General features: G+C 44.1%; 1 protein-coding gene across 1 annotated transcript in view; it reads left to right on the plus strand.

Annotated features, from left to right (window-relative positions):
• The first annotated feature begins 8,321 nt into the window (after positions 1-8,321).
• TMEM50B (transmembrane protein 50B) overlaps positions 8,322-17,244 on the plus strand; it is a 37,261-nt gene continuing 28,338 nt past the window's right edge. The window contains exons 1-2 of the mRNA XM_089677967.1: positions 8,322-8,460; positions 12,964-13,097. Coding sequence (XP_089534093.1) covers positions 12,999-13,097 — 99 coding nt within the window. The 5' untranslated portion in view covers positions 8,322-8,460; positions 12,964-12,998. The remainder of the gene's footprint in view (positions 8,461-12,963; positions 13,098-17,244) is intronic.

The raw sequence follows: 17,244 nt of genomic DNA on the forward strand, positions 1-17,244 counted from the left end.
GGTGACTTCTGAAGGCAATTGGTTCCACTACATTTTAGTTAGGAGTATCAGAGTAAAGGGGGCTGAATACAAATACACACCAAACTTTTCAGATATTTATTTGTAAAAAATTTGAAAAACACAATTTTCCTTCCACTTCACAATTATGTGCCAGTTTGTGTTGGTCTATCACATAAAATCCCAATAAAATACATTTACGTTTTTGGTTGTAAAGTGACAAAATTTAGAAATTTCAAGAGGTATGAATACTTTTGCAAGGCACTGTAGCAGAAGGAAAGAAGGCTGAGTAAAGGGTGATAATTCAAAGGAACAATAGGAGCAACCCAGAGATGGCTGGGTCTTCAAACCTTTGTAGAGATAAATAAGTCAAAATCAGAGAAATATCTGAAATGAGACCATACCGTCCACATAAGTTTGCATGAGTCACGTTTCTCCTCATCCCACGCGATCATTTCGTTCCACATAGTCAATCTTGTCCATTTCACAAGCCCATTTGGCCTGCCGCCCATATCTGGCTATCACAGAACAAGCAGCTGTGATAAAATGCCTAACTAAGCTTATTAAATTTGTTTATAGGAATGTGGCAGCATGGACAATACAGTAATTGAGGTTCATTTGGGATTTTATCCACCAGTTTGTTGAACAAGTGTAATATTTTATCAGATTATAATTTCTCATTCCCACCATTTTCAATTAGATTCAGTGAAATTGCTTAGTTGTGTGTTTTATCGGCAATATCCTGACATAAAGTCAGTAACATCAGGAGAATGGGGCTTTTTTGTTAAATGCCCTTTAGATATAGCCAGTCAATTAGTAAATCTCTTATTACATTAAAAATAAAACTTCTGTATAATTCAAAATACACAATCTTACTATTATTTCCTAAAATGTAAAAAAGGAACGATGAATAAAAAGAAATGTAAACAAGGGTATATAGGTATGAGAGCTGAACTGGTTAGTGCATTCCCTGCATGCTGGCGGGGGGGGGGGCCCTTACACAGTTTTAGGCCTGCGCCATCCTGGGACTGACTATCAACATTCCCCAGGGCTGTCCCACCAAATCTGTCCACTAACCATCCCACCGAGTCTTTCAAGAGACATCCCAATCGAGCAAAGTGAAGGCCCAGCAGAGGCTTCCCCATATATTCAGTAAAGAGACAGCCCAATCCAGCAAAAAGACAGCCCTATATAGCAAAGAGAAAGCCCAGTCCAGCAAAGAGACATCCCTATCCAGCAAAGAGACATCCAAATCTAGCAAAGAGACTGCCCCATATATCAAAGAGACAGCCCAATCCAGCAAGAGACATCCCCAAATAGCTAAGAGACAGGCCAATTCAGCAAAGAAAACGTCACAACACAGCCCCACATCCACATATAGCCCCTCAGCATTCATATAATGCCAGTCTGCAGGAATGTCAGCTAAGCCAACAGTTATAGGAATTGTGCAGTAGCACCTGCAGCACCTCCATTTAATGGACAGGACAGTCCATGGATGCTTTCCTCTTCACCATCGGCGCCACCAACCAAACTCCAAATTGATCCCGGCTGTCAGTAACTGATCGTGCCAGAGTGGCCCTTTCCTCTCAGATGCACACTATAAGTTGGACGTTTTGTTCTCCATCTTTCTCTTCCAGCCTAGTCTACCACCGTTCACGTGACAACTGATGCCCCACCTACCAGCCAGCCAGGAGCCCCAAGGAAGCTGTGAGAGGAGGAATCTGTCTTTTGAGCTGTGTGCTCTCCTCTTGTTACTGAAACAAAACACCAGAGTGGGCAGCTCAGAATGCCTGGATGGCCGGGCTCCTCGGGATGCATGGGCCCCCTACATATGTATTGGTTGTTCCCCCCTCTGATGGCAGCCCTGTTCCTAGCTATAAATGTCCCAAGCTGTCGGCTTTCAGATGGAAGCAATTTGGCGGCTGTTCCATAGACCCCCCTGAATAGGTGCCTTCCTCTTTGACCCCGCTGCCAAGTTTTCCATTATCCCCCCTTGTGGCCCCAAGACCAGCATGGCATGTGTTGTCAGGTAGCAGGCAGGGAGAACAGCGGAGGTACATTCACTCATCTCCCATAGCTAATAAGGTCCTGGAAGCAATTAGGATTTTGTCACTTCATCACGAAGAAGCTGGGGAAGAAGCTAATGGAGAGTGAACAGCTTCAGTGGAGTGCAGGAGACAGTGATGCATGTGGGGCCGCTTAACCCCACGTCTTTCAAATTGGGGCAAGCTGCTGTGTCCGTACAGCCACTGGGTTCCCCATAGACTTGATTGGGCTGCCTGCTCACAGCACCTGGCGACACAAGCCACATAAACAAACCACCAATATACAGACTATTGGCTGTAGATGGCAAAGACTGCCAGTAGGGGAGTCCGAAAATGTACCTGTCTTTGCGTGTGTGCGGAAAATCAACTGTGCGTGCACAGATGTGCCAACGGGCTTTGTCAGGAGAAGGCTAGAACCCATGGGCACATCTGTGCTTGTGCCACAACTGTGGCTCCTTAACTAGTTGCTGACGGCAGATAGCCAAATGACGGTTGCACTGCGGCCGGCCAGTTCAAGGAGGGCGTCATATGACGTCCTCCCAGAACACGCTCTCCTGTGCGGCCCCAGGGGCACGCACCCGGCGATCTCCGTGATCTCTGTGTCCTACGGACACAGCTGATCACGTGATATGGTAAAAGGCCAATCACAGTGACCTTTTAGCACATGATCAGCTGTGTCCAATGACACGCTGATCACCAGGAAATGCAATTGCCAGTTCTCGGTTGCACTTTCCTCATGCTGTCAGATCGTGAGGAAAGTACTGCAGAGAACTGGCAGTTTTCAGAGCAGGGATCGGCACCGATCATCAGGGCACTGATGATCAGTGCCCTGATCGGTACCCAGCAGTGCCACCCACCAGTTCTGCCCAGCAGTGCCACCCACCTGTGCCCAGCAATGCCGCCCAGAAGTGCCGCCCACCTGTGCCCAGAAATGCCGCCAACCTGTGCCCAGCAGTGCCACCCACCAGTGCCCATCAGTGCAGCCCAGCAGTGCCGCCAGTCAGTGCTGCCCAGCAGTTGCGCCAGTCAGTGCCGCCTATCTGTGCCAACTATCAGTACTCATCATCAGTACCCATCATCAGTGCCAGCTCATCAGTGCCGCCTATCAGTGTCGCCTATCCGTGCTACCTCATTAGTGCTGCCTATCAGTGCCCATCAGTGCTGCCTATCAGTGCAGCCTCATCAACGCACATCAGTGAAGGAGAAAAATTGCCTGTTTGCAAAATTTTATAATGGAAACAAAGAAACTTTGATAGGCTGCACTGATGGACATTAATAGCCAGCACTGACGGGCACTGATAGGTTGCACTGATGAGGCAGCACTGGTGGGCATTGATGAGGCACTAATGATGCTGCACTGATATGCGGCACTGATGGGCGCTGATAGGCGGCAATGATGGGCACTAATAGGTGGCACTGACTGGCGGCACTAATGGGCATGGATTGGCAGCACTGCTGGGAACTGATGGGCAGCACTTTTGCGGCTGCACTGATAATCAGGGCACTGATTATCAGTGCAGATGTCTCCTTGGACAGTTTTTGGATAATAGCGTGAGGATAATACTGCCAATAACCGGCAAATGTATTTACATGGTGGTCAGCTGTGATTGGACACAGCTGATCACGTGGTAAAAGGCCGCTGTGATTGGCCCTTTTTGCCCAAAGGACACAGTGATCACAGACAGTACTGGGTGCTTGCCGCTGAGGGTGCGTTCTGGGAGGAGGTCACATGATGCCCTCCCAGAACTGGATGACCACTCTGTAGCGGCCATTCGGCTATAGCATGGTAGGGAAGTGGCTAAGGGGGAGTGGAGCCACCTGGTATGTGGATTGAAGTTCTGCTTTTAGGATCTAAGCCTCCGTGTGAATGAGGCCTAAGACTTGACATGTTGGGGATCTATTTGCTCGACACAACCCCATCTTTTATGTTTTACCAAAAAAATTGGGTAATATACAGTGCATTGAAAAAGTATTCACACCCCTTGAAATTGTCCACATTTTCTCATGTTACAACCAAAAGTGTAAATGTATTTTATTGGGATTTTATGTGATAGACCAACACAAAGTGGCACATAATTGTGAGGTGGAAGAAAAATGTCAAATGGTTTTCAACATTTTTTACAAATGAATTTGTGAAAAGTGTGGCGGTATTTGTATTCAGCCCCTCGGAGTCAATACTTTGTAGGACCTCCTTTCGCTGCAATCACAGCTGCAAGTCTTTTTGGGTATGTCTCTACCAGCTTTGCCCATTCTTCTTTGCAGAATAGCTCAAGCTCTGTCAGATTGGATGGAGAGCGTCAGTGAACAGCTATTTTCAAGTCTTATTTTAACAAAAAACCACCTCCTAAATAAATGTGATAAACAATAACCCTTAACACAAACAACACTTTCCCCTGATTATTATCTTTTTTTTGAGGTACATGCACATGGGAGATCGTTAGAAGAATTTCTGAAACATCTTGAACTTTGATATTATAGGATAGTGAGAGTTAATAACTGTTTGATGGACTGATTGATGGACTTCACAGTTTTTATTTAAAGTTTGTTTATAATATTTTCAAGTCTTGTCACAGATTCTCAATTGGATTTAGGTCTGGACTTTGACTGGGCCATTCTAACACATGAATATGCTTTGATCTAAACCAGTGGTCTCTAAACTGCGGCCCTTTGCTTGCTTTTATCTGGCCCTTGGGGAACTATTTCGTACACTGAAACCAGCAATGGGACATAATTGCCAAAATTACATCAATGAAGGGGCACAGTTAGTCCCAATGACATACAACATTGGATCCCAAAGACACCAATGATAGAGCATTATTCCTCCGAATGACGCCAATGATAGGGCACAGTTCCTCCCACTGACACCAATGATGGGGCGCAATTCCTTCCCATGATATACAACAAGGGATCCCAATGATGGAGCACTATTCCTCCCAATTACGCCAATGATGGGGCACAATTCCTTCCAATGATATACAACCATAGTTCCCAATGACATGGAACTGTTCCTCCCACTAAAATGAAAGAGGGGCACAATTCCTCCTACTGACACCAAATATGCAGCACAATCTCTCACACTGACACCAATGATGGGGCACTATTCCTCCCAATGATGCCAACGATGGGACACAATTCCTCCCACTGACACCAATAATGGAGCATTGTTCTTACCACTGACAGCAGCACCTTTTCTACTCCCAATGAGAGTCCGGCCCCCCTAAAGTCTGAAGGACAGTAAACTGGCCCTTTGTTTAGAAAGGTTTGAGACCCCTGATGTAAACCATTCAATTGTAGCTCTGGCTGGATGTTTAGGGTCGTTTTCCTGCTGGAAGGTGAACCTCTGCCCCAGTCTCAAGTCTTTTGCAGACTCTAAGGCTTCATGCACATGAGCCTACCCTGACCGCTGGCCGTGGGAAAACGCAAATCGCGGTATCGCATTTTTGCCGCATTTTGCGTTTTCCCGCGGTCGGTGGTTAAAACGTTCCTATCCTGAATGCAATTCTTCCGCGTTCAGGAGAGTGAGGTTTAAACTCACCTAAATGCGGAAGCTCCTAAACTCTGCTAAAAGCCAGTGTGTACATGGACACTAGGCTTTTATGGAGTTGAATTTAGGAGCTGAATTTAGGAACAAAAAAATGCTAACAGCTCCTAAACTCGAGTTTAGAAGCTGCTCGTGTACATGAAGCCTAACAGGTTTTCTTCTAAGATTGCCCTGCATTTGGCTCCATCCACCTTCCCACCAACTCTGACCAGCTTTTTTGTCCCTACTGAAGAGAAGTATCCCCACAACATGATGCTGCCACCACCATGTTTCACGGTGAGGATGGTGTGTTCAGGGTGATGTGCAGTGTTAGCATAAAAAATAGCAGTATGACAGGTGCAATACTGCTCACACAGAGTGGTTATTTGAAAATCCAAGCGGAGTAATGTAACAGCATTTGTTAATAATTACAAAAAAACTTTATTTGATCTCATGGATCATAAAGAGGTTAGACATAGACATGGTGAACAAGTCATAATAAAATCACAAAATTAAAAACATTCGGCGTCTCCAAGTCTAGTTATTATTCGGCAATCAGGAATCCACATAAGGCAATGAAGTTCCTAACTACATGATCAGATATTTCCATGTTTTCCACACGATATCTGAATAGGGAGATCATTCTTCAAAAAAATATTTTTGGTAACCACCACAATAGAGGGAATGACTTCCTAAAATGGAAAACCAAAAAGGAGATCATAGTAGAGGAAACATGAACAGGATATGTGCACTTATCATGTGCAGTAACAAAATAACCACATTAATAGGTACATTGATTGTTCCATTACCTTCTCATGAGCTTGACCATCATGAAAGGATGGATATGTGACCTTCCTGGGTAGCCACCCCAGATGGAAGTGAATCCACAATAGCAAGTGATTCTAAAGATGTATAAATATAAAATGTGAATATCAAGCAGCATACCTGAATGAAACTAAATAAGGGTAAAAAATATATATATATATTACCATACGCCAGATCAAGGAGACTCCACCTCACTTGAAGTAAGATCAGGTCTTGATAAAGAATATTAACTGTTCTAGTAATAAGGTAATCTATATGATAGAATGCCCATGTAAAAAGAAGTACATAGGGAAAACAAAAAGAACCCTTAGAACTAGGATAGGTGAACATCTGAGAGATATTAAAAATGAGAACAAATATAGAAATGAAAAAGAGAGGGAAACCCCACTAGCTCAACATTTTAAGGAGGTACATGGGGGAAGAATTGAAGGTCTGAAAGTTAAGGGAATTTTCCTGTTAAATATTTCTGCTAGACGAGGTGACTTTGATAAAGTTCTCCTTCGAAAAGAAAAGTATCTTGGGTTTATAAATCCACACTTATTATAAGTGAGACGGATATATGAACATGACACAGGTATATGTGTCATGTTAGGTGGCTTTTTCTTTTTTGTTTGATGATGTGCAGTGTTAGTTTTCAGTCACACATAGCATTTTGCTTTTAGGCCAAAAAGTTACATTTTGGTCTCATCTGACCAGAGCCCCTTCTTCCACATGTTTACTGTGTCCCCCACATGGCTTCTCACAAACTACAAATGGGACTTCTTATGGATTTCTTTCAACAATGGCTTTCTTCTTGCCACTCTTCCATAAAGGCCAGATTTGTGGAGTGCATGACTAATAGTTGTCCTGTGGACAGATTCTCCCCCCTGAGCTGTGGATCTCTGCAACTCCTCCAGAGTTACCATGGGCCTCTTGGCTGCTTCTCTGATGAATGCTCTCCTTGCCCGGCCTGTCAGTTTAGGTGGACGGCCATGTCTCGGTAGGTTTGCAGTTGTGCCATACACTTTCCCTTTTCGGATGATGGATTGAACAGTGCTCCATGAGATGTTCAAAGCTTAGGATATTGTTTTATAACCTGATCCTGCTTTAACCTTCATCCCTGACCTGTTTGGTCTGTTCCTTGGCCTTCATGATGCTGTTTATTCACTAATGTTCTCTAACAAACCTCTGAGGGTTTCTCAGAACAGCTGTATTTATACTGAGATTAAATTACACACAGGTGGACTCTATTTATTAATTAGGTGTCTTCTGAAGGAAATTGGTTCCACTAGATTTTAGTTAGGGGTATTAGAGTAAAGGGGGCTGAATACAAATGCACGAGACACTTTTCAGATATTTATTTGTAAAAAATTTTGAAAACCATTTCTCATTTTCCTTCCACTTCACAATTATGTGCCACTTTGTGTTGGTCTATCACATAAAGTCCCAATAAAATACATTTACATTTTTGGTTGTCACATGACAAAATGAGGAACATTTCAAGGGGTATGAATACTTTTTCAAGGCACTGTATTATATTTGTGTGTCCTAAAATAAATTGTTTTACTGAAAGTTTGCACTTTAAACGTTTGCACTAATATTGTGTGACAGGAAAAAAAACTGCCATCATTTTATTCTCCGGGGTTCCTGCCTTCAGAAAAAAATACAATGTTTTGGGGGTTTTCTGTAAACTTTGGCCTAAAACAAGCATTCTAACCCTTTCCATGTGCACAAAATCAACTCTGAGGGGAAGTTCCTTCCAAACATCTTTTTCTCTGTCCCCACTGATGAAACTGTCAGCTAAAATGTAACTATAAAAGACTGTCAGCTCTCATCGAGAATAGTCAGACAGGAAATATGTCACATACACTAAAACCGAATACCACGTCTTTGGTTAATAAAGTTTTGTTGAAACAAAAAAAAAGGAGCAGTGCTTCTTCCGGTGGCTGGCACGTTGCCATCCACAATATGGCCGCCGATGTTCTCCTGATTGGGCGGTGCGCAGCGGGCGATTGGAGGAGGAGGAACACGCCCCCGGACGCCGTGACGTATGGGATTGTATTGGAGAAATTCTGCCAAAGCGAACTGCAGAGGGTAAGTGAGGGACTCGTTCAGGACTGGGCGTGGCCTGAGTGTTGCTGGGCACCCTGATACCCCATGTCCTGTGTGTTCCCTGCCAGGCCAGGGTCATGTGACCTGGAGGGGAACTAGAAGTGTCAGCATGCCTGGCTGGGTGCAGAGTGGGGTGGGCTGGCTGCTGATGTGATGTATGTAATATGTATACATATCCTTCATTCCAATCTGTAACATTGTATCTGTTCAGGGGAAGTAGATCTGAATGGCACTAACTGTATGACAGCTCACAGGTCACTTCCCCAAAATCAAATTCACTTTTATCCATTGAAATGTCACTGCTGATCTCCTCCAGCTTCTTTCAGCCACTTCCTGTCTCCCAGTCCATGTCTTGGTCCGGATTGGCTCCCTGGTGGTGACAACGGTGGGCCATGACATGTGTCTGCACTTGTAGTCCCCACCTGGAGGGCACGGGCCAGGGTGACAACACAGACGTACAGTTGGGATATGGTTGTCACCCCCAGAACAGGAAGTGCCCAAAGAAGGACTTTCATGGTAGGATCACCAGGTATTTTTTGTTTTTAAAGCTGTTGATTGAAATCCAGTTTTTAAATAACATTAAAGTGTTACTAAGCCCACAGCAGTAAACTTAGTCTGTATATGTAGTAAATAATGCTTGTTATACTCACTGCGGAACCTAAGGGGTTGTGTAAAAAGGCTGTTTGATCCTGTCTTCCCTGACCCTCCCCTTCTTCTACTGTCCCCAATCCATCGGCTGATAGAACAGAGCCTTGGGGGCAAGCTGCACATGCTCAGTTTGGTGTGTTTGGCTAGAGAGTTTTGTTTGTCTTTGGAGAGCGCATGTGATTGGCACGGAGCCCTTGTCACCTTCTTCCATGCTCACCTCCAGGACTTTTCCAGAGCTTCTCCCATCCTATGATACTCCCTACCCCAATCTGTCCAAATATCCATCTTTAAATGATCCCTGAAACCAAGGGGTGGGCAGGAGGAGAAGCCGCCCAGGGCTCTCTGATAAGGGAAGGGGGTGCCCCATTTATCATACCATGCAGGCCAGTGGTTGGCAACCAGTGGACCATGGTGTCATGTCTACTCTTCCAGCTACTGCTGTCACGCTGTACTCCAACATGCCTACTCTCCACCCAATCTGCCCATGGCTGACACAAAAGACTCCCTGTGCATGTGCAACTACGTTCTAGCTGCTAGAAAGCAATCAATTGACTATGCGTGTGTAATGCTCACGCCATGCCAGCCATGGGCACCCAGAACAAGAGAGCAGAGAATGGGCACAGAGTGATATACCCATGTCATGCATTAGCAATTGGGGAGGGGGCGCATATTCTGCATCCTTGCCCTGGGTTCTAGACATGCCTGTTATATAAGCCTTATGGTGGAGGTAGCAGAGACACAAAGAAGCAGGGATGTCATTTAGAGGGGAGTTGGGATGATGGAGTTGCACAGCTTAGTAGCACTCTGTTACCTTACCGCAGAAAATGTGAAAGAAGTATTAACTATTTACACTGCACAAAAAAAATAAAAGAAGCCCTTACAAAACACATCAGATCTCAATGAGGAAAAATCTCATGCTGGGTATCTATACTGATATGGACGGGGTAATGTGTTAGGAACGTAAGGATACCCCATTGTTTGATGGAAATTAAAATGATCAACCTACAGAGGACTGAATTCAAAGAGACCCCGAAAATCAAAGTGAAAAAATGATGCAGCAGGCTAGTCTATTTTACTGAAATTTCATTGTAGCAACTCAGAATGGTCCTCAGTAGTTTGTATGGCCCCCACATGCTTGTATGTATGCCTGACAATGTGGGGGCATGCTCCTAATGAGACGATGGATAGTGTCCTGGGGTATTTCCTCCCAGATCTGGACCAGGGCATCACTGAGCTCCTGGACAGTCTGAGGAGCAACCTGGCGGCATCGGATGGACCGAAACATGCTATCACAGAGGTGTTCTATCGGATTTAGGTCAGGCTAACGTGGGGGCCATTCAATGGTATCAATTCCTTCATCCTCCAGGAACTGCCTGCATACTCTCACCACATGAGGCCGGGCATTGTCGTGCACCAGAAGGAACCCAGGATCCACTGCACCAGTGTAGGCTCTGACAATGGGTCCAAGGATTTCATCACAATACCTAATGGCAGTCAGGGTGCCATTGTCTAGCCTGTAGAGGTCTGTGCGTCCTTCCATGGATAGGCCTCCCCAGACCATCACTGACCCACCACCAAAACTGTCATGCTGAACGATGTTACAGACAGCATAATGTTCTCCCTGACTTCTCCAGACCCTTTCATGTCTGTCACATGTGCTCAGGGTGAACCTGCTCTCATCTGTGAAAAGCACAGGGCGCCAGTGGTGGACCTGCCAATTCTGGGGTTCAATGGCAAATGCCAGCCAAGCTCTATGGTGCCAGGCAGTGAGCACAGGGCCCACTAGAGGACCTCAGGCCACCCTCATGATGTCTGTTTCTGATTGTTTGGTCAGAGACATTCACACCAGTGGCCTGCTGGAGGTCATTTTGTAGGGCTCTGGCAGAGCTCATCCTGTTACAGGAAGAAGTGTCAGCCGCACACCGGAGTAATGATGAATATAGTGTATGTTTATTGATCCATAGGACACACAAAACACCAGGACATGAATACAGGTCCTGTCACGCTGACAGCTCGTGAGGAGAGCCAGTAATCGGCTTTCCGCGGAGGGGACATGTACACTGATCATCAGGGCACTGATGACCAGTATGCCCTGATGATCAGTGTGGCCCCAGAAGTGCCACCTGTCAGTGTCCATCAGTGCCAGCAGTCAGTGCTCATCAGTGCCACGTGTCAGTGCCCATCAGTGCCACATCAATGCCACATATCAGTGCATACCAGTGCACATAAATGCCACATATCAGTGCCCATCTGAGCTGCCTTTCAATGTCACCCATCAGTGCCAGTCAGTGCCACCTATCAATGCCAATCAGTGCCACCTATCAGTGCTGCCAGTCAGTGCCGCCTAACAGTGCCAGTCAGTGCCGCCTAACAGTGCCATATATCAGTGTCATGTATCAGTGCTGCCTTTCAGTGCCCATCAGTGATGCCTGTCAATGCCCATCAGTGCAACCTACCAGTGACGCCTCAGTGCCCATCAGTGCCCATCACTGTAGCCTCATTAGCGCACATCAGTGAAGGAGAAAAATCACTTATTTACAAAATTGTATAACAAAAACTAAGAAAAAAACATTTTTTTTGTTCAAAATTTTCAGTGGTTTTTGGTTTGTTTAAGAAAAAATAAAAATCCCAAAGGTGATTAAATACCACCAAAAGAAAGCTCTATCTGTCTCAAAAAAATGATAAAAATTTCATATGGGTACAGTGTTGCATGACCGCGCAATTGCCATTCAAGGTGTGATAGCGCTGAAAGCTGGAAATTGGCCTGGACAGGAAGGGGGTATAAGTGCCCTGTAGGCTAGCGGTTAAGTATGAGATCGTGTGAAACTCATTGAAAAGTCTTGTATTCATGTTCTGGTGTTTTGTGTGTCCTATGGATCAATAAACATACACTATATCCATCATTCCTCCGGTGTGCGGTTAACACTTCTTCCTGTTGCATTGTGTGGTGGCGAGCCAGAGCCTGCACCTGTCATGAATTGATCTGGATTGTTTGCCTGAGCAGTATACCTCTGTTCTTTGGATAGAGCTCATCCTGTTCCTCCTTGTACAAAGGAGCAGATACCGGTCCTGCTGTTGGGTTAAGGACCTTCTATGGCCCTGTCCAGCTCTCCTAGAGTAACTGCCTGTCTCCAGGAATCTCCTCCATGCTCTTGAGACTGTGCTGGGAGACAAGGTAAACCTTCTGGCAATGGCACCTATTGATATGCCATCCTGGAGGAGTTGGACTGCCTGTGTAACCTCTGTAGGGTCCAGGTATCACCTCATGCTACCAATAGTGACACTGACCCTAGCCAAATGCAAAACTAGTGAAAAACAGTCAGGAAAGATGAGTAGGGAAAAAATGTCAGTGGCCTCCACTTGTGAAACCATTCCTGTTTTGGGGGTTGTCTGATTGTTTCCCATCTAGTGCACCTGTTGTTAATTTCATTAACACCAAAGCAGCTGAAACTGATTAACAACCTCCTCTGCTACTTCACTGACCAGATCAATATCCCAGGAGTTAATTGACTTGATGCTAGACTCCAATTAAAAAGTGTTCCTTTAATTTGTTTTTTGTGCAGTGTATATCACCAACAACATTTATTAGGAAATATCCTGTAACTTACGGGTATATTTTATAATATTTATGTTTTATATTTTATATTATATTATTATTTTATTATTACTAAATAGTACACCAATGGAAAGCTCTAGTGTTCAGATAACACTTTATTCTGTACATGATCCATTTTATCAATTGTAGTGCTCATCTGTTCCTTGTAGTGACTGTTTGGCGCTTTGTTCTGCTTTATTCTGGTGTATCCCTCTTGGCTGACAATTGTTTTACTTACACAGTTAATGAACGAGCCACTGACAATCCTCTGGTGAAAATGGCTGGCTTCCTGGATAATTTCCGATGGCCGCAGTGCGAATGCATTGACTGGGGGGAGAAGAGGAACACCATAGCCTCTGTCGTAGCTGGTGTTTTGGTAAGTGATGCATTTTCTTTACATGTCCCAGCCCTGAAAGCAGTTACTGTGCATAAGGGGGCGCTCTCTGTTTTTGTACTGTCCTTTGGAAAGGAGAGAATCCAGTCAAGGCACCAGGGATGTCATCCTGATACTGGAATCCCTTCCTAGAGAGTTAAAGTCTGGGGCCAAGTATGCAGGGCTAAAAAAAAAAGAATTCTTGCTTTTATTTTGGTTGCTCCTGACCCCCTGGGAACAAAGTGCAGTATGCATGTCTTTCTATATTGTCTCCAAGTTGAGCTAATGTGGTCATCAGCGTGTCCCGTTACTCCCAGTGCCCCTCTACTCCCACCACTTTCCACAAATGCAGTTAGCAGGGAGACAAAGAAATAAATAGTCTTGATTGACGGAATTTGTCTTTGGCTCCATGCGCTTGCCCAAGACATGCGCTGTCACTATGCAAGTGGGAGAGAGGGTGCTGGTTCCCCTGTTCCATCCCCTCTGTCTTTTCATTGGTTGCTAGGACACTGATATCTGGGTTGCACAGTGTCCTTGGTGGCTAGGAGGCACAGAGCCATAGCTCTTTATGGTACAGGCGGCTGCTCACACTGTAACAACCGGTGATGCTGTGTGGCCCAGCTGGCTACTGTCTGTTGGCTAATGAAAAGATTTAAGGCAATCTTGGGAATATGTTACAAGAGACTGATAAAGATCGCTGCCATTGCAGTCCTTTTGCAAATCAATGCTTCCACTTATTAAAGGGCCACAGGTTGGGCACCGAGCCTCTAGAGCAGTGTTTCTCAACCTTCTTTCAGTCAAGGCACCCTTAAAAATTATGGACAGTCTTGAGGCACCCTTAAAAGTTATGGAGAGTCTTGAGGCACCCCATTCTAAAATGTGAAAAACTATTCTAATAGTTTTATACAATCCAGCAACATCCACACATGTAGGACACCCAACGTTAGAGGTGATTTATTCTTCCAAAGCAAATACACTTTTTCACACTGGTACTGACTAGTATTCCAATGTTTCTCTTCTCCCTCAGTTTTTCTCCATCAATGAGCTAATGTGGCCCCAGCACTGATGGAGAGAGCCAGAGGAGGGTAAAACTAGGATGCTGTGCAGGCAGCTGACATCCTCTTTATCAACTGATGATGTCATTGGTTGTCAGGACGCCGGTGGCTAGAAGGTTGTAATGGTGCACAATGAAAACCTGTGACTTTGTGTAACTAAAAGGCAGGCTTGATCCACCCACTGGCTTGTATACAAGTTTTGGACAGTTTTTAGACATTTTGACAAGGCACCCCTGAAGAAACCTCAAGGCACCCCAGGATGCCTAGGCACCCTGGTTGAGAAAGGCTGCTCTAGACAGTTAAAGAAGTGTTGGGGGAGTGAGAGGAAGGTGAGTATATGCAGCTGGGTAAGTTGGCAGTTGTGTGAACCTGCTGCGTGACTCTACATGAGCAAAGGGCAGGTTGACGTTAAAGAGGATTTTCAATTAGAAAGTTGCAATCTTTCTCAGGAACTCCAACCACTTTTACTTTCCTACCGAAGGTATAAATTCTTTCTTTGTGTGAATGACTAATGTACCTGCAACTGCCAAAATTCAAAAATCAAGCCAAGCCAGTTCTTTTACAGAACGTCCAATGCATTTGTAATTCACTTTGTGGTGTTTCCTGTTACGAATGTCTTTTCTGGGCACAGATGGTTCTGCTGTTTTCTCTTTAGAAAAATGAAAGGGATTTAATAATGTTTCAATGAATGAAAATACCTCTCTTAAAGGGAATCTTCAGCTGGGAAAAATACCTCCATGAGAAACAACTGATGAAAGCTGCTGTTCTCTTGTCTTTTGGGCTGCAGCTAGCAACATACAGTTGTGTTCAAAATAATAGCAGTGTGTTGAAAAAAGTGAATAAAGTTTAAAATCCTTCTAATAGCTTTTATTTCCATCCACACAAATGCATTGGGAACACTACACATTCTATTCCAAATCAAAACATGAAGAAAAATATATCAAATTTGTGTTGTTCCTCTAAAACAATTGAAGAAAACTGAATATTAGACTGTTCAAAAAAATTGCAGTTTGTATTCTTCTTTACAAACTCAAACATTCACTATATAAACTGGAAAATGTTTGAAGATTTTGCTTTCCTTTGAATCACTTAATGAATATTTAGTTGTATAATCACTGTTTCTGAGAACTGCTGTACATCTGTGTTGCATGGAGTCACCCAACTTCTGGCACCTGTGAACAGGTATTCCAGCCCAGGATGATTGGACTACATTCCACAGTTCTTCTCTATTTCTTGGTTTTGCCTGAGAAACTGCATTTTTGATGTCACCCCACAAGTTTTCTATTGGATTAAGATCCGGGGATTGGGCTGGCCACTCCATAACGTCAATCTTGTAAAGCATTTGCGATCATTTTAGCTGAGCAGCCGATCATTTTCTGCACTTCTTTATATGTTTCCCCTCTCCAATCAACTTTTTAATCAAGGTACGCTGTTCTTCTGAACAATGTCTGGAACGACCCATTTTCCTCAGAATTTCAGAGAGAAATGTACTGTAACCAGCATGTACAACATTTGCTGCCTTCCTTCCTTAAATAAGGGCAACAATTGCCACCTATTTTTCAAAGATTGAATGACCTCACTAATAGAACTCCACACTGCTATTATTTTGAACATGCCCCTTTCAATTAGTGACTCAATTACACAGAATCAGCAGCATGCATGTCATGACTGTTGGGTCTGTTGGATTTCTATTACTCTACTACACCTGCTAGTAAATTATTTGCCGTGTAGAAATATCATTTCTACCAAAAACAGTGATTGATCAGGTTAGTGATGTCTGACTGCTATTATTTTGAACACAACTGTAGTTAATTTACAGCTCCAAACTAGTACATGGTCTGGGGGCAAAGAAATGACAGGTAGAACTTTATAACCTAAACTCATCCCTCCCCTCAACCACCAGCTGCGTACTTACCTTAAAGTGGTTGTAAACCTCAGACATGAAATCTGAACAAAGCATATCCCTCTATACTGTATGCTTGCCTCAATTAAGAGCACTAAGTGTCATTTCTGCCTGCTCCCTCATTTCTCTGCTGTCTGTGTGAGTTACTTCTGACAAGTTTTCCTGACACCAAGAGAAAAATGGTGACAGGGGAGGAACCTCCATCTGATTGACAGCCACAGCTCTGTTCCTGTGCTGTGTGGAGTGGGGTGTGTCTGTTCTCTCCAATCAGCTCTCTGTACTCTGCAGTGTGTGATTTCAGCTTTCCGCCTCCTTTTTTCTGAACTCTCAGACAAACTTTATGAATTCAGCATGGTTGTAGAGAAGAAAAGACTGCATATAGACAAGTACAACTTATGTGAGAGGATTTGTTTCATCCCTGTGTATCACCTGAGGCCAGCCACTTCTCTGTGTATAGGTAAGGAATTACAACCACTTTAATTCTACAGTGGTGTTGAGAGCCCCCTTAAGAAGTTTTCTTCTCTGCTACCCATGTCTGTGCCTTAGGTCCCTATTGACTTGAGTATGGCTGTATATATAGACTGGAGCTTTTCATTGTATTATCCCATTCAAGTCAATAGAGACCCAATGCCAAAGAGATTTTTGCCATACGGGTTTAAACACCGAAGTTGGCTAAGGTAAGTAAGCAGCTGAGGAGAGATAGTGTAGGTTAGCTTAGAAATAGATGTTCTAAAGGCACAGATGTCCTTTAACCCCTTCCCATCCACCCTGGCAGTTCAGAATACCCAGCGGGCCAGAAGAACTGGCGATCATATGACCACTGTCACAGTGGTCACATGATCGGAAACTGGTCCTTCCAGCTACCAGTCTGTAGCCTGGACCAAGAGCGGTCTGCGACAACTTGGTCTTTGTGCTTAGAGCACACAATGAGTGAGCTGTCAACACATATGCAGCACTGGGCAGATGATGTATATGTGAGGTGTGTGATCGTTTAATCTCGTTCTTTTGCCACTGCACATATGTGGGTCATAAAGGGATTAAAGGTATCTAAACCTAAAAACAACTATTTAATATTTGCTTCCTTTTGTTCTTTTAAATATACAACTGAAATTGTTTTGATATAACTGTTGTGCAAAAAAAGTATTATACAGAATTTACATAATGCAACAGTTTGCACAGCACTTTATAATAT

The sequence above is a fragment of the Staurois parvus genome, unplaced genomic scaffold (assembly GCF_062004578.1).
Source record: "Staurois parvus isolate SC_StPar_1 unplaced genomic scaffold, SC_StPar_1.0 ptg000195l, whole genome shotgun sequence".
In the NCBI taxonomy this organism is placed as follows: Eukaryota; Metazoa; Chordata; class Amphibia; order Anura; family Ranidae; genus Staurois; species Staurois parvus.